At 41.7% G+C, this 26741-nt stretch overlaps 1 protein-coding gene across 8 annotated transcripts in view; it reads left to right on the top strand.

Annotated features, from left to right (window-relative positions):
* The first annotated feature begins 563 nt into the window (after positions 1–563).
* The window catches only part of gripap1 (GRIP1 associated protein 1), a 48862-nt gene continuing 22684 nt past the window's right edge, over positions 564–26741 (top strand). For 4 of the 8 annotated variants that reach the window (XR_013789026.1, XR_013789027.1, XM_079494872.1 and 1 more), the window contains exons 1-19: positions 564–708; positions 6278–6344; positions 6452–6513; positions 6628–6654; positions 6983–7090; positions 7829–7991; positions 8298–8461; positions 8856–8895; positions 11040–11209; positions 11613–11660; positions 13199–13230; positions 13365–13412; positions 13584–13683; positions 15931–16008; positions 18972–19064; positions 22204–22338; positions 22931–23026; positions 24125–24235; positions 26249–26350. Coding sequence is in view for 6 of the 8 variants with exons in the window: in XM_079494872.1 (XP_079350998.1) it covers positions 658–708; positions 6278–6344; positions 6452–6513; positions 6628–6654; positions 6983–7090; positions 7829–7991; positions 8298–8461; positions 8856–8895; positions 11040–11209; positions 11613–11660; positions 13199–13230; positions 13365–13412; positions 13584–13683; positions 15931–16008; positions 18972–19064; positions 22204–22338; positions 22931–23026; positions 24125–24235; positions 26249–26350 (1695 nt within the window). In the remaining 2 variants the exon portion in view is untranslated. The remainder of the gene's footprint in view (positions 709–6277; positions 6345–6451; positions 6514–6627; positions 6655–6982; positions 7091–7828; positions 7992–8297; positions 8462–8855; positions 8896–11039; positions 11210–11612; positions 11661–13198; positions 13231–13364; positions 13413–13583; positions 13684–15930; positions 16009–18971; positions 19065–22203; positions 22339–22930; positions 23027–24124; positions 24236–26248; positions 26351–26741) is intronic. The other 4 variants (XM_079494876.1, XM_079494875.1, XM_079494873.1 and 1 more) reach the window with 4 other exon arrangements.

Here is a 26741-nt window from a genome sequence, read left to right on the forward strand (position 1 = left end):
TCAAAGGGAGACGGAATGGAAGGATATGCTATATATTTAATAACAATAATAATAATAAGGGAAACATGATGAGAAATGAGCAAAGTAAAATAATATGGAAATGCAATTTATAATGAATATTATTATATATTAATATTACAACCCCTATCACACAGGAAAGTGTATTTATGAAACTAATAATAAAACGATCAGCTTAAATTCTAAAATAGACGTGATAGACATGTATAAATACAAAATAGGCAAAGCATGTAGGTAGGCACTGGCTGTGAATAAAGTGATGCAAAGTGTCATGAATGGCGGACTCATCTTCAAAGTGCTGTCCCATTTCTTCACAACAATGTGGAGCCCTCGCAGCCTCTCACCCTCAAGCACTTACAGCTGACGTCACTAAAGTCAATGAGGGTTCAGGGCTCAGGGCTTGAGGGAGGCAATTGGGATTGGGCCTAATAATAAAAAACGGTTTGAAAGGAAAATAGTCCACTTCCAGGAAACTGTTTTCATTCAAGCTCACAATGAGCTTTTATTGTGAACGTGGGGAGCGGAAAGGCTCAGTGCGTCACACACAGGGCTTGTTGTGCTGTCATTTCAGTCTGTCCTGCAGCGGCAGGTCAACATTTAAACCTCCTAATGCTGTAATAAAACATCCTAGACAACAACATGTCCATGATGTCCCAGGCTCTGTCCGAGGAGGAGTTCCACCGCATGCAGGTATATATATATATATATATATGTCTCCTTCATGTCTTCCATGTCCTCCATGTCTTCAAATCATCATCATGTCTGTCCATCCTGCTAACAGCAGGCTATAAGGCTCGTGACTTCTTCGCTCGAGCCATTATTTCTTTGCCTTCCAGAAAACAAAATTACGTCATTTCAACCGAAAACGTTTATTTTTTTAACCCCCACACGAACCGCGTCAACATTATTTCAGGTGATGAAGTGACGTCATTCTTTTGGTGGCTTCCCGACCCCTGCTTTATGTGTGACGTTATAGCCTTGTAACGGTGCACCGTTTAGCACGAGAGCTATACTAGCGTTTGTTTGGTTTGATTGTTTATTTTAATATGTTTATGTCATAATGTTTATGATGTCAACACATGTGTGTGACCGACTGACCGTCGTGTTAAAGCCTTCCAGCATCACTGTCAGCAGGCAGAGCATTAGCCTGCTGCTAGCTGGATGGAGGCTAATGGAAAGTGGCTCGGTAGTCGGTACTGTAGCTAGCATGACTGAAGGAGGAGAGAGACCGACACACACACCTTTGAACTGTCTGTTTATACACAAACACAGACAGTCTGTCTCACTCTGGTGTCTCACGCCTTCAGTTTTTCTTGTCATCTGACACTGACAGTTGAGCCTGAGGCACCTCCCACTCTGCTGTGTGATGCTATAATAATATTAACCTTTATGTGAGTGAGGTCTTTAAGACAAATAGACAATAAATAAACACATGAAGAGTAGAAGACAGACAGAGAGTGAGGTGTCTTCCTGCTTGCTAGCTTCCATGGGACCAGACCTAATGTCAGTCATGGGGTCTGGCAAGGACACACACACACACACACACACACACACACACACACACACACACACACACAGAGCGTACATGCGGCCGCATGCACACGGCCGCATGCACACACGCAGTGTCTGCTCTTCATAGAATACAAGTTCATCGTATACAGACAACTAGTCACTATTGTGTGTTTGGCAACAGACAGAATAGAACAGAAATAAATTGAGTCAGAGATTAGCTTTTTCATTTCTAGGACCCCCCAGTGTGACACTGATATGCATGATTATTCCATGGACCCCCATTTGGTATTATTATTTTATCTCTGGGACCCCCGATGTACACACTGTAAAATCATAGGCATTACTTTAACTCAGAGAGTGTACAGATGGACCCAAATGGACCTATAATGGTCCATTTGGTTCCATCTGTACTGTGCGCTCTCAGAGTTTCAGGCGCAGAAGGCTTGTCCCCACACTGTCACACTGCACATTGAGAACCTGAAACCTGTGTGACCCCCGTTACCTGACAGGCTATTGACTATATTCACACATTGGCCATTTTGCTGCGGACGGGTGGCATTATTTCATTAACTGAATGGTAAAATACTAAAATGGCCACAGTGTGAATATGGTGAGTTTCCTATGTGTTTGTTTGGACACTTTAATTAATCAAACTGTTGACAAAACCCACATTAGTCCAATGACGGTGGTAGAGATTGATTTTGAATTCCATTAGGTTTTTTATCAGTACAGGTAGTACAGTCAAAAGTTATGCTAAAACACCTAAAAGGATAACACAAAACTCCCCAGGGTGGTCCATTGTACTCAATACAATACAATGCAATTATATATTGGTAGAAAAGACAGTAGGAAAGCTGAGAGGGAGACAGTGTAGGCGAGAGACAGACAGTAGGAAAGCTGAGAGGGAGACAGTGTAGAAGAGAGACACAGTATGAAAGCTGAGAGGGAGACGGAAGACTGTGTAGGAGAGAGACACAGTAGGAAAGCTGAGAGGGAGACGGTGTAGGGGGGACAGACAGTATGAAAGCTGAGAGGGAGACGGTGTAGGGGGGACAGACAGTATGAAAGCTGAGAGGGAGACGGTGTAGGGGGGACAGACAGTATGAAAGCTGAGAGGGAGACGGAAGACTGTGTAGGAAAGCTGAGAGGGAGATGGTGTAGGAGAGAGACAGACAGTAGGAAAGCTGTGTTTGTCATGTGTTTCTGATAAAAGCATTACACATGTGTATTTTATGGTGTGTAAGTATAACTAAATGGAGGGTGCTGGCCATAATCAAGAATTCTGTTTAGATATGAGACTGTCTGAAAGGGAGTGAACTGGGTGTTGTCTGAGTTTATTACACCATTACAGAGGTTGCACTTAAGTTACTAGTATGACACTGCAAGTTAATATATATTATATTTAACTTAAAGTCCCAGTGTCACAGTCTTATTTCCTCCATAATGATTGTGACACGTTTTGAGCTTGTAGACCTTTGTGTGACATTGTAGTATGATGAAGTTTGGAATTCATTCATGGAAAAAAATCCAAATCCAATAGTTGAGAGCTTTTATGGCTGACAGCAACGATATGCCTGCATAGTGCAAAAAAACATTCCAATATTCTACCTCCTTACCCTTATTGCTTTTAATTAAAATACAACAGGTGAAAGTCTCTTAGTGCAAAAACAAATTCTGTCAACATTCGGCCTGCAAAGTGCATCTTCGTGATGGCACTGGTGACCCCATTAAGTTCTAGGCTACACAGAAGGGGGGGACTTTTTAATTTTATTTCCACATATGAATGATATGATATGATATTTCCCTTTAAATCATCTATTACATGTTATTAGCCAGGAAAACGTGTGTTAACGGTCTCTGGCTTCGTCAGAGCAGATCGGTGGCAGGTCACAATGTTGTCACCAGACAGTGTTGAATGATCTGTCCTCCCTGAAGTGGCAGGAATACCAGGGCACTTCCGTTCATGGACAGACTTTCCACTCTTGGCAAATTAATGTGCTTGGTGTAGCTTTGATCAGTGCAGTGGATCTGCTTCACAATAACCGCCAGTGCCTGCAGGTAGCTCTTGATCTCAACTTTAGTAGTTTTTTTTTAAAGCAGCGTAGGGGTGTCATGGTGGATATATGCTTGGGCAGTTATATGCTTGGCGGAATATCCGGACACTCCCAGGGGGCCAGGCCGGTTCCGGCGAGCTGACAGGGTTACCGTGTGGGGGTCCCCAGGGGGTCACTACTGTACTGTACTGTACTGTACTGTACTGTACTGTACTGTACTGTACTGTACTGTACTGTACTGTACTGTACTGTACTGTTACACCTGAAATCATCATATATATACAGTTAATATGTATGTGTGTGTTAGGCTGCACAACAGTGACAACCAAAGGCTATTTCCGTGCTCAGACACAGCCAGCCAGCCAGGCACACCACTTAAAAATGTTGGGTCATTTTATCGTCTACATTTTTTTAAAGTGAAATATCCCTTTATATACTGGAGGATGGCACTGGATTCATGTCCTTTATCATGTCTGTGAAAACATGTGACAGTATGTTGTTATCTCTTGTCTTGACCTTACAATAATGTTCAATCTAGATATTACAGAATCACAATGCCATGGTTCAAGCCTTGTACAGTATTTACTGTACAGCTTGGTCCTTTGACACATGCTCTCCCCTCTCTTATCTTTGTATATTGCTATGCTAGTATGCTCTGTTCCCTGCAGTGACAGTCCCCAGAGACATATCCACCTAAGTGTTTCATGTACTGTACTTCTCCCATGAGCTCATGTGTATGAATGAACAGAGTCAACATCCTGATTGATCAATCATTTCTACGCAGTCAGTCAGGGAGGGGGCTGAGGGTCTTTCTTGCTCACTGATTACAAAATAAATAGTCTCTTGCCATGTTCAAGGTTTTCTTATCAGCTTTAAGGACCTGAAATATGGTCTTCTTTTCAATCATTCTCTGGATGAGGAAGTGAGGAGTAGGCAAAGGTTAGCCTGGGGAGGGCAGTGGCCATTTCTCTTTCTTTTCCACATGTTTAGGGGTGCAAGAGTTAAACTATTAGATTGAATCAAGTATAAAAAAGAATGGATATTCCATAATTGAATAAACTAATCAATAATTAATTAATAATCGTATTACCATTGCGCAAATTTAGTATAAAAATAGGTGGTTAACCAATTCGCTCATATAGATATAGATAATTAATATTTATTTGTATGCACTTATTATTATTCTAAATTTCTAATTGAAAAAGTAGACTAGAATGAATCGTTTCAATGATGGTTTCAGCCCTGCTGCACATTTTGGAAAAAAATGCATTGGATGGATTTGTTTTTGCTTTCCTCATATTCCAGAATGTGTTTTGGTTTGAGGTGATGAACTTGTGCTACGTACCACCTTGCAACCACTTTCGTCAGACATCATTTCCACATTATCGCTCTTACTTTATAAACTTGAACCATGTCCATATAATGGATACTGGTACTGTTTTTTTTTTAACCAACTCAGCCAGCAGCATGGGCTCTCACGAAAGGGTGCGAGCATGGACTCGAAGGTTGTCTCATTACCCTTCCATTGAGACATGTAGACACTGGTGTCTGTCACCGCATTTATAATAATTTTTTAGGTCCTCACTCCTTGGGCTTTTTTTTTGTTACTGTATATTTGCGCGTATGTAAAATGTGTCCTGCATTTCACCCATCCTATTAACTACTAGGAGCTACAGAGTCAGCAGACATTGGTTGTAGCGCTCGGGGAGCAGTTAGGGGTTAAGTGTTTTGCTCGGGGACACCTTGACACATTGCTGAGGCTGAACCTGGGAGCTTTGCCCTCCCAGGCGAGCTCACTAACCAATATTCAGCTATGGTCACCCCCTGGCCAAGCAGGGATTCCCTCTTCAAAGAGAGGCAGACATGTAGTCACGTCCTGGGTTCATATCCCAGTAGGACATGAAAGTTAGAGACCACAGCATTGATATGTAACTGATCTGAGAGTTGGTGTCTACTTGAGAAAGACACCTGACACTGACTGCTGGTGTGAATGTCCTCTGGATGAGAGCTCAACACAAGACTCGCTCTGTCTCTTTGTCTGTCTTTGAATTATACAATTAGAGTAGAATTCATTACATTTTCATTTTATGTCACTGGTCTTAGTTTCTGCTTTTGTTTATGTGAAAGAAATTGATATAGTCAATTATGACAAATAATTGAATGAAATTAAACACTATAATGATCCCATTTTGGGCACGTCATTTAAGACCTGAGGCCTTCTACATGAAAATCAGTAGTTCTCAAACTTCAAAATGATTCGACGATTTCAAGATCTTTCAAAAAGGTAAAAAAAAATAGCAGATGCACAAGCTTGTAGATCTGCTATTTTATTATAGCCAATGCTAAAATCTAGAATTACACAGATGCTTTCCCAGTTTTAAGGGGTCAAAGTAAAAAAAAAAGAGGGAAAATAATAGATCTGTGGATTGAGGTTGGGCTTAGGATCAGGATGTTGGGTTTAGTGGTTGGAATTAGAGTTGAACCTGATTTATACTTAGTTGTGTACCAATTGTCGTGCAGTGCACAGAATAATTTCCGATCTAGAATATGGGAGCTTGTTGCTATTTTTCGGGTCTAAGTATAATATGTCATCCTAAAGTGTTAATGTCCGCACATAGTAACACAAAGTCTGTCTGTCTGTCTGTCTGTGTCTGTGTCTGTGTCTGTGTCTGTGTCTGTGTCTGTGTCTCCAGGCCCAGCTGTTGGAGTTACGAACGCAGAATTACCAGCTGTCTGATGACCTGAGGAAGAATACAGCAGGTACCTCCTTTTATTAAAGTATTACTAATTATTATGTAGTAATAGTTACCATTTTATACACCATATCAGTTATGTCTGTCTACAACGCTTTTGTATGTGTCCTCCAGAGCTCAATGCCGTTCGCCAGAAGAATATTATTCTCGAAAGAGACTTTGTCAAAGCCCAGAAGGTTTGGAACACATAAGAACATAATAATTAGGTTTATTACTACATATTAAACTATGTATGATTTTGCAAAATATATATATATTAATTTGACTATTGGAATGTTTTCTGTCTGCAGGCGCTGAATAAGAGTAAGAAAGCTCAGGTGAGTGTGTTACCATTAGCTTTATTTAGTAAACGGCACCCTCTGCTGGCTGGAAGCTGTTAAAGGCACACTGTCATGATGTTGATGTGCATTTCACTACTTTCATTGTCATAAACCAGTGGTTTTCAACCCTTTTCATATCAAGGTGCCATTATTTATTAGGCATTTGAGCCACAGACCACCATTGGTTTTTGTTGGATAATTCATAATAATTAATGATAATGTACGGTATGCAGATGTTTACCAATACTTTTACTCTTGAGCGGGTTGATTTGGTTTCATTTTACTCTCTCAAGAGTTAAAATGTATTAATTAATTATACGTACAGGAGGTGGAGGCCTTGCTGACTGAAAATGAGATGCTACAGAGTAAACTCCACAGCCAGGAAGATGACTTCAGGTTACAGAACAGCACTCTGATGCAAGAACTTTCCAAGGTACACTGTCGCTGTTAAATTATATTATCATAGAATGTAGTGATTCTCAACTTTTTCAGTTGTTATTTCAAGGACCCCTAATTTGACACAATTTAATTTGTATATCTTGAGACAAATCTAAAATGTAAAATCTTCAGTGTTGAATGAACTCTTGACATTGTATAATTGGAACCGGTTCCAATTCGTAGACCAGTAAGGATCCATTCATCCGACCTATCAATAATGAAGCTGAGGGCCCCCAGAATGCCCTCAAGGACCATGTCGACCCCATGTTGAGAACCAGTGATATAATGTATCACATTATGTATTTGCCCTGAATGGACCCAGTGGGTGATAAGTGCTGGGGATGATAGGATTCTTTATTATTGTCGGAATTACGCTCTGTGGCAAATACAAGTTCATGGTGATTTGTTCCACTAATAATCTTTAAAAATGTTATGATTTTTGTTACTTAAATGCAATTTCCAGAAGTGAAAAGCCAATGTCATCATTAACAAACTATTACACCATGGTCTCATGTGCTTGTGTGTTTGGAGTGATGACATGTAATGCCCCATATTTGATGTTGTAGAGCATTTGTCTCCAATCTTCTTTAAACTCATTACGTCTCAGAATGATTCGTCGCATCTCAGATCATCTTTGGAATGTATACCGTAATATATAGTCTGACACATCTGCATATATTCTATGGTTTGTTCCAGTTATGACACATCTGCATATATTCTATGGTTTTTCCAGTTATGCACTCAGATAGAACAGTTGGAACAGGAGAACCAGGGACTGAAGGAAGGGGGAGCGGCCTCAGCAAGTAGCCCCACCCCTGTGCCTGCCTCCAGCCATGTGGATGGAGAATTGCTCCGCCTCCAAGCTGAAAACTCCGCCCTCCAGAAGAAAATGGCAGGTGGGTCTGTGTGTGTGTGTGTGTGTGTGTGGGTGTGTGTGTGTGTGTGTATGTCTCATATAGTTATACATGTGCCACTGGCTCCCATCGATTAAAGGTTGATGGAAAAAGTAAGGGTCCTTGTCCAGTCCACTGAGAATGCCTTTTGAGCTGGCAGCACCAGTCTGCCATCCATGCCAGCGCTGCCAATCACACTTCAGTGATCTCGATGCCCGCAGCCTGCCGTCTTCTCTTTTTGGTGCAAGAATTTATATTTATAATCTGCCAATAATCTATGATTGATTGATATCACGATATGTCCTCCAGGCCTGCAGGAGCGCTATGACCAGGAACTAGTGCAAAGACATACGGTTGCCCACACCGCCGCCGGCACAGAGACCGACGGACCAACCAGCACCAACGGAGTCTCTGACGTCACCACCGGAGGGGCGGAGTTAGCCGCCGAGGGACGCGATGAAAGACCTGAACAGGTGAGGAAGAGAACTCACTAGAAACACTTTTTACGTCACAGATCACATAGAAACAGTGTTTCCACATCTTTCTGAGACTTGGGCCTCGAGTTTCTTTTCTCCAAGTTCGCAAAGAGTCTTGTGAGCTTAAACCGTGGCCGAGGGTCCTCTGCGTTATTAAAGGGGGGGCAAATCTTTGTGTGATAATGCAATACTGATAATAGTGCTGTCAGACAAGTCTATGACGCCATCTAATGACATGTATGAAAAGGTTAATTTAATCTGTGACACAATTTGTAGTGTGCGGTCCCCGCTTCATCTCTCTCTCTCGGTTAGGGGATCCATGGCCTGAACAAAAAACAAAACAAAAAAAGACCTGCTCAGGGTTGTAAATGTATGTGTGTGTGTGTTCCAGGCTGAAGCTAACGTGGAGCAGAAATCTAACCAGCTCAGTGGTGAGTACGCTCTCCTCAAATATGTTTCTATTCCACTGGTCTTACTCTTTTATATCCACCTGATTCTCTTAACAGTTAAGCAGTTGACAGTCTGAAAATGAGATACTGATACTAAAACTGTTTCTGTGGTCGGAACCTACTTGTTGTTAGACTCAAACCCGCTACATAAACTGAATATCAGATGCAGAAAAGATCTGCTAAATGCTAAATGCTGGAAAAGCTTTGCTTCATGCTAGGCTAACAGAGGCTTCAGCACACTGCGGCATGTCTGGACTAGCCTGGCTAATAAGCCAGACCGAATCAGCCGTTGGCAAAAAAAATTTGCCTGCCGGCGGATTACGGTCTGGAGAGGCTCAATTGTACGCCCATTTCCTACACCAGAGAACTGGTGTGGCCAATCGGGACACGGTATGCAATATGGGCGGGCTTTGGTACAGTGACGTTCAATGCTTGAGAGTGGGCAGTTCACATCGCGTCGCATTGCTTTGCATTGTGAGCTTGCCTATTGTAGATCTGATGTTTGCTATTTTTTACCAATACCTACACATTTGCTTATTATGCCTTGCCCAGAATAGGGAGGCTAGGGTATTCAGCAATATTTTACCCACATTTTGAGGAAACCGCCTGCTTTACTGAGGACAGCAGACCCTGTCCACACCATCACAATATTCTGTTATACAGACCAACAAGGTTTATAGAATAGACAAGATTTAAATGATATTCAGTGGTTGTGCCCCCATTTTGGTAGTGCCACCTGGTGAACACCAGTTTTGGCCCTCTTTGCCACCGAAGCCCATTATAAATAAAAGAAAGAAAATGAAATTCTATTGTGCATGTAATGTGCATGTCATCACCTGACATGCAGATTAGAGCAATTTTCAAAATATGGATAAAAAAAACAATATTATTTTTTTTCAAAAAGGCGTCCAAAGGCGCCAATGGCACTCGCGGCCACCAAGGGCAGGCGTCCAAAGGCGTCCTGTGGCACTGAGACAGTTAAGACCCCTATAACCCTTACAAGACTATTTGGTTCCTTTGTGAACTCTGAACTATAGTTACAGACCTGTCCATTTGGTTCCTAACTATATAATAATTTATTTGGGGACCCCCTGAAACCCCCATAAGGACCCCTGTGGGTTCCTGGACCCACCTTGAAAACCACTGCAGTGGACTAATCTACCAACCACAGTTCATGAGTTTATTACACATCAGCCTGGGATCGAATTAATATGAGTCATATGATAAACTATGAGGGAAAACTGTATCATTTTGAATTATAAGTGCATCTAAAAACATTGAATATATTGGAGAATCCCCCCCCCCCCCCCCCCCGTAATGTAATTCCGAAAGTGATTAAATTCACGCAGAAATATGACACATAAAGTTACATATTTAACTTTATTTTGTTTTAATCTTGATCATTATGGCATACAGTTCATGAAGATTCAGCATCTTAAAATGTCTCAAGATTCCACCTGTTCCGCCATATATACAGTATATTAAATTATGTTTTCTTAGATGAATTAGTCTTATTCCTTACATATTTATATTAATTTTCCACAATATTCTCATTTGTCTTTTTAGATGCACCTGTAATCCTGTATACAATCAATTTGTCAGTAGAGCATGTCTGTATTTCCTCAAAATGTTGACCTTGGAGCTTGGTGAATGGATCCTAATTACACTGATAAAACCAATTACACTGTAGGTGTAATTGGTTTTATCATACTGTAGTTTAACATGAAGATTCATCTTCATATTCTGAATCTGAACAGAAATAAAATGACATTCATGTGTAATTAGTTTGATGATGATTATGTGTTGACGTAAGCGCTGATCCCCAGCCTGCTTGTGTAACTGCAGTAAGCATAGGGCAGCTAGCTGGCTCAGGGCACACACACCCTACAAGCTGTCTGGACTGCTGACCTCGGATCAGATTCATGCTTAAAGGAGCTGTAAGTGATTGTTTTTGAGGGGTGCTAGCCCCTCCTATATTCAGCTATTAGTGTAGATTTTCGTCTTACACAAACATTAAGCTTGGATGAAAACAAAACAAAAACAAAGTCACCATCTCTTGTACTGTGTGTGTGGCCTAATGGAATGCCCCCCAACCCCCCTCCTGCTGTGTGCGGCGCCCCCTTTAGGCCGGTCAAGGGAGCGCGTTGTAGAGAAGATTGTAGCTAAGCAGGAAGCACTAGGCTGGTCGGCTGCACTCTGTCCACTAAATCACTGCTTTGGGCCAGAGCTGGAGATGTCACTGACCACTGAGCAGGAGGAGAAGAGGCTGCTCCGGGAACAGCTACACAGCATGGAGGTGAGCACGCACGCACGCACGCACGCACGCACGCACGCACGCACGCACGCACGCACGCGCGCACGCACGCACGCGCACACTAATTAACAGATACTGTACATGCCTCACCTCAATGGTCGCCAAGGACTTATTTAACTTCTTTTTCATGATGTCCTGGAGCGCCAAGAACGTGTTTTTCCTGTGACTTTTTCTAACCTATTAAACCGGTTAATGTTAATATTTGTCCACCAGTTTCAGGGACAGGAAAATGCATGTATGCACGCACACAAACAGACACACAGTTACACACCATAAGAGGTGAGCGCGCGCACACACACACACACACACACACACACACACACACACACACACACACACTCAGTCAGTTTAAATGTCCATCTCACTGGTCTCTCATGTTCTCCAGACCTCCAAACAGACAGAGATCAGTAAACTACAGGAAGAGGTGACAAAGGTAAAAAAACAAAACAATTGTATTCTAAATGTGACCAAATGAACACGGGTCTCGTCATTGAACATGTTACCCTTTTAGTTTTCCATTTCATATTGTAAATGTGACCAAACTAATGCAGGTCAAACAAGCGTTGACTGGGGACTTGTTTTGTACCACATTTCATGCTTTTATGAGATTCTTGTCTTTTGCATCATCTGTCAACACTGTAGGCGTCCATTTTCAATGTTGTCAATAACTCACTTCCTGTTTCAGATTATCTGGGGAACCCCTTCTGGGTGTCTTAGGATGACCCAAGGGACATATGTGCCAAAATGTATGCTTCTATGAGATTCTATAGGCTTTTTGAGTCAATCGCCAACACTGTACTGTAGGTGGACATTTTCAATTGTGTCAATAATTCACTTCCTGTTTTAAGGTTTTTTTTGGGGCACCCCGTCTAGGATGTCTAACCCAGGGGACATACGTGCCAAACGTTATGTTTTTACAAACATTGTATTTCCATATTTCATATTTTTATATAGTTTTCATGAATGAATGCCCTGGCCTATTGTATACTTTTCATGAATGAATGCCCTGGCCTATTGTATACTTTTCATGAATGAATGCCCTGGCCTATTGTATACTTTTCATGAATGAATGCCCTGGCCTATTGTATACTTTTCATGAATGAATGCCCTGGCCTATTGTATACTTTTCATGAATGAATGCCCTGACCTATTGTATACTTTTCATGAATGAATGCCCTGGCCTATTGTATACTTTTCATGAATGAATGCCCTGGCCTATTGTATACTTTTCATGAATGAATGCCCTGGCCTATTGTATACTTTTCATGAATGAATGCCCTGGTCTATTGTATACTTTTCATGAATGAATGCCCTGGCCTATTGTATACTTTTCATGAATGAATGCCCTGGCCTATTGTATACTTTTCATGAATGAATGCCCTGGCCTATTGTATACTTTTCATGAATGAATGCCCTGGCCTATTGTATACTTTTCATGAATGAATGCCCTGGCCTATTGTATACTTTTCATGAATGAATGCCCTGGCCTATTGTATACTTTTCATGAATGAATGCCCTGGCCTATTGTATACTTGTCATGAATGAATGCCCTGGCCTATTATATACTTGTCATGAATGAATGCCCTGGCCTATTATATACTTGTCATGAATGAATGCCCTGGCCTATTGTATACTTTTCATATACTTTGTTGTATGTCAGTGGCAGGAAAACAATTGCCGACCTACTAGCAAAGTCGAGCATACAGCGTGGCGCATTGAGGTGCCCGACAGCAAAGATACAGTATAACGTGTTATTTATTATATAATGCTATGTGTGTGTGTGTGTGTGTGTGTGTGTGTGTGTGTGTGTGTGTGTGTGTGTGTGTGTGTGTGTGTGTGTGTGTGTGTGTGTGTGTGTGTGTGTGTGTGTGTGTGTGTGTGTGTGTGTGTGTGTGTGTGTGTGTGTGTGTGTGTGTGTGTGTGTGTGTGTGTGTGTGTGTGTGTGTGGTGTGTGTGTGTGGTGTGCTCTAGCTGTCGGATAAACTGAAGAGAAAGCAGGAAAGGTGAGTACCTGTGATTGGTTGGTAGCATGATAAATATATAAAGCAGATTTTCACTTCATGTCCGTGGTCTCTGATGCTAAAGATAGTAAGATAAAAACATATTAGATGTTACATTTTGAAATTCTGTTCTTCAGTTTTCTTCGTCTCCAGGGAGAGAAGGAGGCTCTCTACAATGACAGCAGGTAATCTATAATTTTTTAAATTATAATGGTGTTCTTCTGATTATACAATATTTAGTTAGTTATTCAAGTTATTTTACATTACATCAAGTCACCATTTTATTGTTATTAAACAATAAAATGGTGTGTGTTATTAACAGTCTTTGTGTTGTCCGTCCATCTGTCTGTCTGCAGGACCAAGATAGACGAGATAAACCAGAGGAAAGAGGAGGAGTTGAAGTCTCTACATATTCGCATCCAGAAACTACAGAGTGACCTCATGACAGCCAATCAGGTTAGACCTAATTCACATGACAGCCAATCAGGTTAGACCTAATTCACATGACAGTCAATCAAAATTAGACCTAATTCACCTCAACATATCGGCTTAGAGTAACCTACAGTAATTTACACGACAGCCTCTCATGTTAAACCAAATTAAAATGGCAGCCAATGTTAGACATTCTTAACATGACATGATTGACATCCATTCAGGATGGACCTCATAAACATGACGAGGATTTTTATGGGTTTGAAAGTCCCCACGGTCATGACATTTTATTCCTGGAAATATTTCGAAATTGGAAAAAATAGCGAGGCACTCGGTGCCTATGAGCTTGAGCTTGTAGATCTGCTATTTTTCAATAGCTAAAGTATAACATAATGCTTGAAACACCAAAAGGGGTTCCCGCCCAAAATGGGTTAAGGACTATTAAATCAGAGCGCCCAGCGATTTACAGCAATGGAGCACATTTAGCGACGCACCAGGCGCTATCCCGGATGTAGCTGAAGTAGCTTGATGTAGCCAAAACACTCCAGAGGCAATCGACAACAACGGGAGGTATTGTTCTAACACATAATCTTTGCTTAGAATTGGACGGAATGATTTAGATAAAGAGTTATTCACGTTTTAAGATTTTCGGTCTCGTCGGCTAAAATGCAGGGGGACATTTTCGATGACGTCCCATCCGGAAATTACATTGAATGTTGCGCAACAGACGCTCCCAGCCTGTGGAGCGATGCGATCGGTATTGATATCAATAAATCTCCGTCCTTTTATTAATCTCCGTCCTGAGCGCTGGGCGTTACTAATTGAAAGAACGGAGAACTCCGTCCTTGCCGCTCGGGATGTTAATAAAAAACAATGTACGTAATGTATAGCATTACACAAAATATGTAAGTGAGCCCAGTGTCCATGACATCATGGACACTTGGAAATAAATGTCTAAAAACACATGTTACCCACATAAAAACCCCAGGAAAGTGTTTCCTGTCTCCCAAACATCATTAAAATCACATGTGTGGAGAAGACGAGAAGAAGAGAGAGAAGAAGAAGCTCATACATTATTTACATCTCACTTTAAACCCTACACGTATTTGACATAGTTGACCGGGGTCCCCGCAGGGCTCTGTATGTACTACAGCACAGCATTTCCCTCAACCCCAAATTTGTTGGCTAAAAATAACTGAGGTTGTAGACCGGGCTATTTTCAGCAAATGTATTTCAAGTGGAGTGAAAACGGAAAAGTCACTGGACTAGTGTAGAGCCCCAAGGGAGGGACTCCGCTCAACAACGCATGTAAATTGTTAAAGGCGTAGTGAAATGAAAAATACGTTTTTCACACTTTTAGACCATATCTGTGGTCATCATATGGGCATACCTAACAATGGATGCCAAACAAATGGGCAAATTCTCATTTCTGTGTGATCAAAAGTCCATCAAAAAATGTTTTAATTACTTCCTGAAAACGTGCTGCGTGATGACGTGTTGAGGCCCACATCAATAAAAGCCAATAAAAATGAAGCTCACCAGTTTGATTCCCATTGCTTCATTGTCCTCCAACACAGCTGGTTTTGATTAAAGAACTACTCCGTTTCTAATCTCATTCAAGATGACATCCAGACAGTGTAATACTCGTTTTAAACTTAATCTTCACGCTAAAATATGTATATAGGTTGTGTATACAGTAGGTTAGAAATAAACCCCTGGCTTTGCCCCACGTCTCTGTCACTTTGTTTACAAACGACACTGCATGTGAGAGGAAGTCACAGACACAACACCATAGCCTGGAGGGATGCGACGCTCCGATTGGTTCAGAAACTTCAGAGCCAGCGTTTCAAGCTGAAACTTAAAAATAAAATGCCCACCATTTCCGTTTCACTACACCTTTTAACCAAATTAACCCTAAATGAACTCTAGCTTCCCTATTCCTAATTCTCTAAAAATTGCAGGTGAATTCGGTGAAAATTCGCAAACAATGCGCCGTAACGCACCATTTTCCTGCGAAAAGTTTTCCACAGAAAATGTATGTAGAATCCTAAACCTGTTTCCTCAGGGTACGGAATACGGATGCTGGGCTTTAAGTGGTTAAAACAGTTTGACGTAATTTAGCTTCCTCCAGTATCTCTAGGGGTTTGTAGTATAAACAATAATCTTATCTCGAGATGTTAGAAAGAGGTTTTTTGACCCAGAACACAAGTCATTTTTAGTAGCAGATATTTTATTCAGCAAGACAAAGTATTGTGTTGTTTCATTTTTCAGACTGTAGCCGAACTGAAGGAACAGATGCAGAGCAAACGGACGGAACATGAACTGGAACTGCACACTCTGAAAGACCAGGTAACACACACACACACACACACACACACGCATACACGCTCTTGCTCTTAAGGAATAAGTAACACGGTTTCATATCAGTCTAGGTAGGAAGTTATTAAAAATGTAGTTTTAATTGCAGATAGATGGATTTTGATGTGAGGTCAGAGGTTGGGACAGGTTAATTATCTGCTAATGAGGAAAAGGGGATTAGAGGGAGGGGAGGGAGAGGGAGAGAGAGACAGAGAGCCCTATTAAGCAAGACGAAAAACCCATGCGGTAATACAGATTTCGCCCTCGCTCTGCGCCTTTTCGTATTATGGAAGCCGTGGTGAGCGCTCACTCATATGGAATACCACGTTCCTGCATAATTTAGCATTGGGGGAGTGTCCATATGTTAATTATTTTCGCTTTGCGCTAATTTGCTATTAAGCCCCTTGACCTAAAAACACTCAGCGCATACCGATTCCGCCTGGGTCTGACCACGTCTTAAAAGCAAAAAGCACTGTTTCATTTTACACTTGAGCGGCTCTGGAGTGCTGCTGGAGTGTTGCCATGTCTGTTTATTATAAACGGCTTCTTTTTCTGCAAAGTAAATATTGGTAGTTGTGGTTGCTTTTCTTGTTTCTAAAGTGCTTATTTGGGCTTTTCTCCTAATGTTGTTTAAACCAGTGATCCTCACACAGCGACATTCCCATGTCAAGGACCCCCAGATTAATGCATTTGCCCAACTAAGCCAGTGACCCCCATGACAGATTTGTGTTTTTAAATGTTTCAATAACATTTTTCAAAAATATTCCACAATTGTCACTTTTTTCAAAGATTACTTTTGAAAATAGCAGATCTACCAGCTCACAATGCATCACATTCATTCATTAAAACAATGAACTCTGACTGCAGGGGGATATATATTTATAATGATCATTCTAACAATGTGCAAGAAAATATGTAAAAAGAAGGAAGAACTTTATATTTGTGGACAATCAAAATATGCTGGAAATTTTAATGTGGTGTCATTAAAAGGAATCTTGATATGGCAGACTCACTATCTAGAAAATAAAAACATGGCACTTCATTTAAAATAGGTTGTAGACCCCTGTTATATGCGATTCTTTTGGGAGTATGTTTATAGACCTATTTACTTGTTTCTATGACACATGGCAACAGCGAGTTTTCTGGCTTTCTCGTTGAGATTATAAAGGGTCATATATCGCTCATTTCTCAACCTTTTTTAGAAATTAAAACATCTCCATACTCATTGGGAGGTTTGCTTTCATACGCTGTATCACACCCGACTCAATTCTTCTTCAATAATATGCTACGAGCGAAGACCATAACATTGGGGCCGCAGCAATACGCATGGCGCACGTATGGCATTTCAACTCATTCCTTCGTCGTGACTCGAATGAAATAAAATAAAATAAACGTTATTTTACTGGTGTTTTTCAATAGAAACAAATAAAGAGCGTGTGTGCAACAGTCAGTGCATATACGTGCATGCACTATAGGCTATATTTCCTCCTTGTCGGGATGGTGAGCTGAGCTCTTCACAGCCCGTTTGTCTTTCATATTATTCTTATAATATTTGATATTATAAACACTCATGGTTCTCTCATTTCTCAACCGTTTTTTAAAATGTAAAAATCCCCATATTCCTTAGGAATCTTGCTTTCATTCGCTGTATGGTACATGGTTCTATTTTTATCGAATTAAACAATATCAAACGAACTTGTATGTTCGGGGGTTAGACGATTCTGGGAACATTACGCATGGATTGCCAATTTGCCAGCCAATGCTGCGTATCTACTCGCAGTTCCATTCCGATCTGAAAGGTATAGGTAGGTGCCATTTCAAAGTCTTAGTTATTCATTTATGAATCAAATGAACTAGAATAAAGATTTTTACAGCTGTTTTTCATGCTTAGAACAGAAACAAATTAAGTGACGATGTGCGTATATCTCCCTCCCTTAGCATATGGCTGCGCCGCTGTAATGACTTTCCAATGAAAACTGCAAGTTACTTAACAAAATAGAGACATAGGCCTACAAGCTATGCACATCATGGCTGTGACAGCTTGTGGATCTGTTCTTTGGAGGCATAAAGGTGACAGCATGCAGTGCAATATGAATAATTAACCCAAATGTGACAAAGTCATGTCATGTCTATGGTGCCAGTCTGCAGAAATGTAATACCACTTGCCGAAAAGGGCGCATCATCAGCTGGTGTCGTAAAGAGAATAGTACGGACATGTTCATTGGGTAAGCCTCAAAACTCCCTTAAACACTCCCATGACTAATTCAAGGCCGTTTTGCTCACACCACGGGGTGTCGAAAGCGCTTCTTACCTGGCCCATAATTGTAATATGACATTGCACCCGCCCCCACGTCTTAAAAACTGTAAAGTTATATGTAATTAGATTCCACTTGCTTAATAGGGCCCAGAGAGAGAGAGAGAGAGAGATGCGCTGTCAGTCAGGAGAGAAGTCATGGAGGGTCGAGTGGGGAGGAGCCATGGAGTTGAATGATAGACAGGGAGAGAAGTGAAGGATGTAGAGGGGAAGGAGGGATGGATGGATTATGAGAGGAGTGTATAGAGTCTATACTATAGAGGGATGAGTGAAGATACAAGTGAAGAGGTAGGCCTGGTAGAGAGGCATAGGAGAGAGAGAGAGAGGGGTGGGGGTCTGTTGTGGAGTCGTGGACAAATATAAAAATATACATGTATATAACCTGAAACCTGCTGCTTTGTCTTACTACTCTCGTCTCTCTTTTCTATTTATATTCTGTTTGTGGTTTATACTTCTGTTTTCCCTTCCTGTTTTACATTTCCTTTTCATATTTGGCAACTTTGTGCTTCTTTCTTTCTTTCTTTCTTTCTTTCTTTCTTTCTTTCTTTCTCTCAATCTTTTAACCCCTTAATGTCTTTCATTGCCTACATGTCTCTCTCTCCTGTCTCTCTGCGTCCTGCCTGTGGTGATGACACTGCAGGTAGCCAATCAGAGTGCAGTGAGTCAGGAACAGGTGGACAACATCCTGCAAGAGAACGATGCTTTAAGGACAAACCTAGCAGCTCTAGAACAGGTAACGCCATATTTAGAACCATTATGTAGAACCCCAAAATAACAGCTCTAGAACAAGTAACGCCATATCTAGAGAACCCTTATAACATGGCGGCTCTAGAACATGTCGTAACATCATACCTAGAACCCTTATGTAAAAGCCTAACATGGCGAGGAACATCATACTTAGAACATTTATTTAGAACCCTAACATAGCAGCTATAGAACAAGTAACATCATACCTAGAACCCTATATAGAAGCCTAACATGGTGAGGAACATCATACTTAGAACCCTTATCTAGAAGCCTAACATGGTGAGGAACATCATACTTATATAGAACTCTAACATAGCAGCTATAGAACAGGTAACAACATGTAGAACCTTTATGTAGAACCCTAACTAACCGCACTAGTACAGGTAACCCCATACATACAGTAACCATTATCTACAACCCTTAGATTGCAGCGTTGGAATGGGTAACCCCATACCTAGAACCGTAGCATAGAAGATATATTTGTGACTTATTATGGAACCCAATCTGCAGGAGCATGACGTTCTAAGGACAAATCTGATCGCCCTAGAACAGGTAATAATATCCCGAACGCTGCCTACATCCCTTACCTAGAATCCTAATGTTAGACAGATAACTCAAAGCTTGTGTGCTCTAGAACTTAGAAACCTCAATTATTTTGCGAACCTCAAACATAGACCGGCTTCTCTAGACTTATATAGCTGCTCAGAGAACCCTAAAGGAAGCCTTGAACTTGTTGATTATTTTGAGTGTACATGAGAGACCCGCTTGGAACCACTACTAACCTCAGCACATCAGAAGAACCCATTCAACCTTTTCAATGTTCTGTACAACAACAACAACAATACTAACAACATAGAAAAAAGAGAGGGAGGTGCACATCTGTTTGGCTCGAGTAAAAATCTCCAACAAGGTGGTCTTTGGTACAACTGGGTGACAGAATTGATGCAAAAAAGGATGAGTCCAAGGCACTCTTGTGGAAAAGTTAACCCTGATGAAAGTAGTTTTGACGCAACACATAGGTGCAGTTATTTTTTCCTTGCTACGTAAGGCCTTTAAAGGCTTTTAAACATTTCCACGGGAGTGCCTCAGTCTCATCCTTTTTTGCAATACTAACTACCAGTACATGTTTTAACTAGGGATGCACGATGAATAGATCGTATCGGTATGGTCAATGTCGGCCTTAAAATGTGTATATTGGTATTGAACCGATATCAAAATGTTATGTGGGTTTTAGCCAATATTTGTTTTTTTATAAAACATTTTGTGATGATAAAGGCTAACAGGACAGGTGTAAGGTAAATCCTACTGGAAACTTGTATGGCAATATTGGTCTACATCTGTATCAGTCTATTTGACCATGCAATACCATTTGTAATCCAATATCTATCGGATATCGATCAATATCGTGCATGCCTAGTTTTGACGGCATGAAACAAAGCAAAGAGATGGTGTAGAGGGGGAAAAGTATATAGACCCTTGGGGGACCCCGATCAACGAAGTGTATATATATGGTTTAAGTGGTTTAAAAGTCAGAAGGCATGACCAAGGTCTAAACACACCAATGCAACTCCTTGCAACACCTTGCAGCTGCAACTACTTGTAGTCTTTATCCCCAAATGGCAGTTGCATTAGGTGTGGACTGACCTTTAGATTGCACCATATGTTTTAGTAAAACAACATCCGTCCACACCAACCGGAGCTAACGTGAAGCTGTAGTTGCTATAGACGCTGTATCACCTTTCATTAAACATCCAAACTAATCTCTCTCTACTGCCTGCTGTCATCTACTGTGCTAGCTCTGCTGCTGTCTACCAATGCATACTGTATGCATGCATCACTTGCACTGTCATAGATTCTAACAAGCACTGCATCAGTGTCGTCTGTTCTGTAAGCCCTGCATCAGTGTCATCTAGCAGTCTATAATGTATGCACCGCATCACTTCTCTACTGCCATCTGTCTATTCTATATGCACTGCCTCACTCGGGGGCCATGTCCTCAGAAAGCAGCCTTTTGAGTGACGGAGTTCTTTAGTGACATTGGCTCTAGGAAAGTGACATTGATGTGTGGTTGGCGCTCCTCCTCCTCCTCCCAAAAAGTTGAAGTATTTTCTGCTCCAGGTGCACAGGGTGCTCCGCCAAAAAAACGATTTGGTTGCCAAGTGCTCTGAAGCACAACACTTTGTGCTGGGTAGAGGAGTGCTCCAATGAGTCTTTACCATAGAACACTTTGTGCTGGGTAGAGGAGTGCTCCAATGAGTCTTTACCATAGAAACACTTTGTGCTGGGTAGAGGAGTGCTCCAATGAGTCTTTACCATAGAACACTTTGTGCTGGGTAGAGGAGTGCTCCAATGAGTCTTTACCATAGAACACTTTGTGCTGGGTAGAGGAGTGCTCCAATGAGTCTTTACCATAGAACACTTTGTGCTGGGTAGAGGAGTGCTCCAACACTTTGTGCTGGGTAGAGGAGTGCTCCAATGAGTCTTTACCATAGAACACTTTGTGCTGGGTAGAGGAGTGCTCCAATGAGTCTTTACCATAGAAACACTTTGTGCTGGGTAGAGGAGTGCTCCAATGAGTCTTTACCATAGAAAAGCTCAGCAGGAAGGCACCGGCAGCTCTGTGGAGGGTTCCTGTGGACACAGTGCTAGAGGGACTGTGTCCACAAAAGAACGCCTCTTTAGCTGCCAGCGCTGACCAGATAATTTACAACGCAACGTTGAACCGTGACAAGTCCATGTTTAGATTGTTCCAGCTCCGCTATTTGTGCTAATAACGCAGATGGCATGACTTTTAAGCTTTGAGCACCTCAGTGGTTGATAGGTTCAAACAGTGCAGGCAGCATACTGTGTGAGCACTCTATGGACATATCCACACTGTGTGTGTGAGCACTATGGACATGATATCCAAAGCGTTCCTCAGCTCAAAAAGCGTTCTCTGTCGACACAGTGCCTTATTTTGTTATCTATTCTATATGCACTGCCTCACTGATATCCATTCTTATCCATCGTCTTGTTTAACCAACATCATGTGCTGTCATCACCAAACTATCATCCAACAGTGTGAGTAGTGTGAACAGTGTTTGTTGATTGTGTGTTGTGTGGTGTCTGTCTGTCTGTCTGTCTAGATCCAGACAGTGAAAACTCAAGAGTTGAACCTGTTGAGGGAGCAACAGGCCTCTCTGTCAGCTGAACTCCAACAGAGACGAACAGAGCAGGAGAGTTTGTTGGCTCAGAGAGATGACCTCAACTCACAGCTACAGGTGCACGCACGCATGCACACACACTCACACAGTATAACTACTGTAGCTAAAGTGTAGTTTTACACACCCTCAAGGCACTTGTACCATGCAGTACTATTATTCATCTATGTTAGTTGATTAATTGTTAATTGATACATTTTTCATAGAAGCGCTCTTGCGTATTGATAGTTACTAACATGTTATTTATAGCGTCAGTTATTAGCTCTGGTGCGTCACATACTTCACATGTCTATCAACTTCCTGTACACAAAAAACAAGCCTAGTGTTGACTAATCATTACAAGTGAGTCTTATTTTGAAATCTGGTGCATTTTAGTCGTCAGATTTCTGTTGAAACCAAGCTGTCATGTTCGTCGAAAGTATAAGCAAGAACCCACATGGATTTTGGCCAAAGTTCATATTATATACTAAAACCATGCTGTCAAAAATCACTTTCAACACAGGCAGTACAGGCTTATTTGCATAAGAAGTCATATCGCTCAGCCCTAAACTACAGATCATTTAAACAGGGTTGTATCTACTTACTGTATGTACAGTACTGTATGTATGTATGCACTATGCAGTACTAATATCAGCTGTCTGTGTGTCTGTAGGAGTCCAGTTTTGCTAACAGGAAGCTGTTAGAGCAGCTGACAGAGGAAGGACTGGAGAAAGACAGACTACTGAGAGAGCTGGACGATGCTAAGAAGGCACGCACGTGCACACACGCACACACACGCGCACACACACACACACACACACACACACACACACACACACACACACACACACACACACACACACACACACACACACACACACACACTCTTAATTATTCATTACATTCAGCACATGACGCTCAAAGATGCTGATGCAGAATTCTTTGCATCAACGGCTGTGTTTAAACGAGCATTAACATACATACCTGTGGTCAGCAGCCTTCATGCATGCTCTTACGCAGCACACACCCTTAACATTTCCCCCTATATATGTACAAGTATGTACAGTAGACATGCTGTAATGTAATATTATATATAGTAAGTTGCATTTTGTTGGCGTCGGGCAGAAACCTCTTATCTTCATATTTTAACTTTGTTTTTTTCCGCCCGTAAATTAGCGCCCTATACTTGATCATACTACACCACACGCTCGAGCTTGTGGATCTGCTTTCTTCTCCGGTTTCTTCTTATTTGAATCCAGTTTTGGACATATGAGGTTTCCTCCTGACAGAGACGATTTGGAAGACGGGTGCCTCATAACTCAATCACTCATCACTGTCCTGTTTCTAAAACATTGTCAGAACAGTAGGGGGCACCACAACATAGACCAGGCTGAACAATACATGAACTTGCAATAAAAGTAGTAACGTTAAAACGAAACAAAAATCACTTTCAATACAGACGTAAAGACTAAAGGGTGTTCAATAGATTTATGATATATATATTTTTTAATAATAATCAAAAACCCCAAAAATGAAGTTAGGTGGTTTCCGCACGACAGCGACAATATATTATTACCTATAAGGACATGACCAAAGTCGTTAAAGTGATTCATATAATTGATATCATCTCTGTCGGGTGGAAACCTCATATATCCAAAACTGTTCAGGCTTCAAATAAAAAAACAGCAAAAGTGGCAGATCTACAAGCTCAAAACGTGTCTCTTTGCGCTGCATTTCGAGCTTGTGGATCTGCTACTTTTTAGGCTTTTGTTTGATGCTGTAGTATGTAGTACAGTATATAGACAGTATGTATGTGTTTGCATTCACGTGAATATTAATAAATGTATATGATGTGTGTGTTTTACAGACCGCAGAGAAACGTAAGATGATGTTGGATGAACTCGCCATTCAGCTGAGCCAGGAGAAGTCTGACCACAAGGAGGCGCTGTCTGACCTCAAACTGCAGCACGAGAAGGAGGTAGGACACTGACACGTCCTCACAAGGAGGTAGGATGCTTCCTATCCACTGACACCTCCTCACAAGGAGGTAGGACACTGACACGTCCTCACAAGGAGGTAGGATGCTTCTTATCCACTGACACCTCCTCACAAGGAGGTAGGATGCTTCCTATCCACTGACACCTCCTCACAAGGAGGTAGGATGCTTCCTATCCACTGACACCTCCTCACAAGGAGGTAGGATCTTTCCTATCCACTGACACCTCCTCACAAGGAGGTAGGATGCTTCCTATCCACTGACACGTCCTCACAAGGAGGTAGGATGCTTCCTATCCACTGACACCTCCTCACAAGGAGGTAGGATGCTTCCTATCCACTGACACCTCCTCACAAGGAGGTAGGATGCTTCCTATCCACTGACACCTCACAAGGAGGTAGGTTGCTTCCTATCCACTGACACCTCCTCACAAGGAGGTAGGATGTTTCCTATCCACTGACACCTCCTCACAAGGTGCCTCCAAGCCAAGACATTGGGTACGTTTACATGAGTTCTTTCAACCCCTCTTAATTCCGAATAGAAGTTAAATCCTATTAAACGTTGTCATGTAAACACCTACAAAAACGTAAATCCGAATGAAAATGCTCGATGCGATTTAAAAACCATTCCGATGTCACTGGCCGGATTATTCCGATGTTGAATGCGATTGGCCGAAAGTTGGACTCATGTATACACTGCTTCGGATGTAAATTCATTCTGTTCTTTCTGAGCATGCTCATTTCCAAGGCGCTCCAACTCCAAGGCGCTCATATCCAAGGCGCGCCGAGGAGTTTGCACATAGAGCGCGTTATTTCGTGCATTTTGCCGATCCGAAATAGCCTACACAAAAAAAAACGTGGAGCAGGCTGCAGCAGCAGTGGTGATGATGATCCCCCTGATCTGTGAGTGTTCAAAGATCCAACCGTCCCGAGTTGATGATCACTCTGATAATTTTCAAACATGTTTGATAGGCCTATAGGTTATATAGCCAGCCTATATGTATCTGGATGCTTCATGCTACTGTAGGCTAAGTGCATGGGGGACTCACAGAAAGACGGAGGAGAGAGAGAACGAAATGCCGTCAGTCCGCTGTTCAGTAATCTCTCTCACACACACACACACACACACACACACAGTCCCAAGAATACGCTATTATCGCTATAATGTCCATCCTATCCCTTTAAACTTTTATAGGCTATAACTTGCCTATTCCAAGTTGCAACCAAAACGTCATGAAACATAACGGCTTTGCAGTTTAATTGGGACACGTTGTCAGCCTGTAGATCAGCGCTTACTTACACAATGTACGTGCATTGTGCAAAGACGAATCACAAATAAACCCAATAGCCTTGTGAGGCGCACAGCGAAAACTTGATAAATGCGATGTGTGTGTGTGGGTGTGTGTGTGTGTGTGTTCAACAGTCTCTCTCTCTCTCTCTCTCTCTCTCTCCTCTCAAAAATAACGAGAGACCCTTGCTACAATAATAATCAGTGTGCGTGCCCTGGCCGTGCTGTAGTGTAGATAATAAAGTACAAATAAAAACGAGAGGATCACCTTCCCAGCGGAGAAGGGGAGCCGCAGCGGGTGGGGAATAAAAGACGGTAAACATATACGCCCGCCCCTATCCAACCAGCAGCCTCAAAGCTACTGCAGAATTAAATGATGGGATTTCAAAGTATCGTCTTTCACATAATGAATGAACTGCCTATATGTTATGTGTCCAACACGTGTCCATCACGTGAATTAACATGTATCATGTCTTATATCACATCTCCTTGTAAACGCTCATTCGGAATGACCATTTCCCATGTAAACACGCAGCAAAAAACATTACTTCGGATGTATTTTATTCGGAAGTATTTATTCGGAATGATCAGCCTGCATGTAACCGCGGCCAATGACTGTGTTCTGACCCCTTGAACCCAGGGTAAATATGTCGTATTGATTATTGATCTGCTTTCTCTCGCTCTCTCTCTCTCCCCGTCTGTCTCCAGGTGTTAGGAGTTAGGGCTCGTTATGAGAAGGAGTTGAGAGGACTCCATGAGGAGAAGAACAGGACTGAAGATGAGATGAGACAGCAGCTAAAAGATGAAAAGGTATTGAGCAGCTCATTGTGTCCGTTATCCTTCACTGATTATCTTCCATTACCATAGATCACACAGGCCTTGCATATGATTATCTACCATTACCATAGAGCACACATGCCTTGCATATGATTATCTACCATTACCATAGAGCACACAGGCCTTGCATATGATTATCTACCATTACCATAGAGCACACAGGCCTTGCATATGATTATCTTCCATTACCATAGAGCACACAGGCCTTGCATATGATTATCTACCATTACCATAGAGCACACAGGCCTTGCATATGATTATCTACTATTACCATAGAGCACACAGGCCTTGCATATGATTATCTACCATTACCATAGATCACACAGGCCTTGCATATGATTATCTACCATTACCATAGAGCACA

The sequence above is a fragment of the Electrona antarctica genome (assembly GCF_951216825.1).
Source record: "Electrona antarctica genome assembly, chromosome: 2".
In the NCBI taxonomy this organism is placed as follows: domain Eukaryota; kingdom Metazoa; phylum Chordata; class Actinopteri; order Myctophiformes; family Myctophidae; genus Electrona; species Electrona antarctica.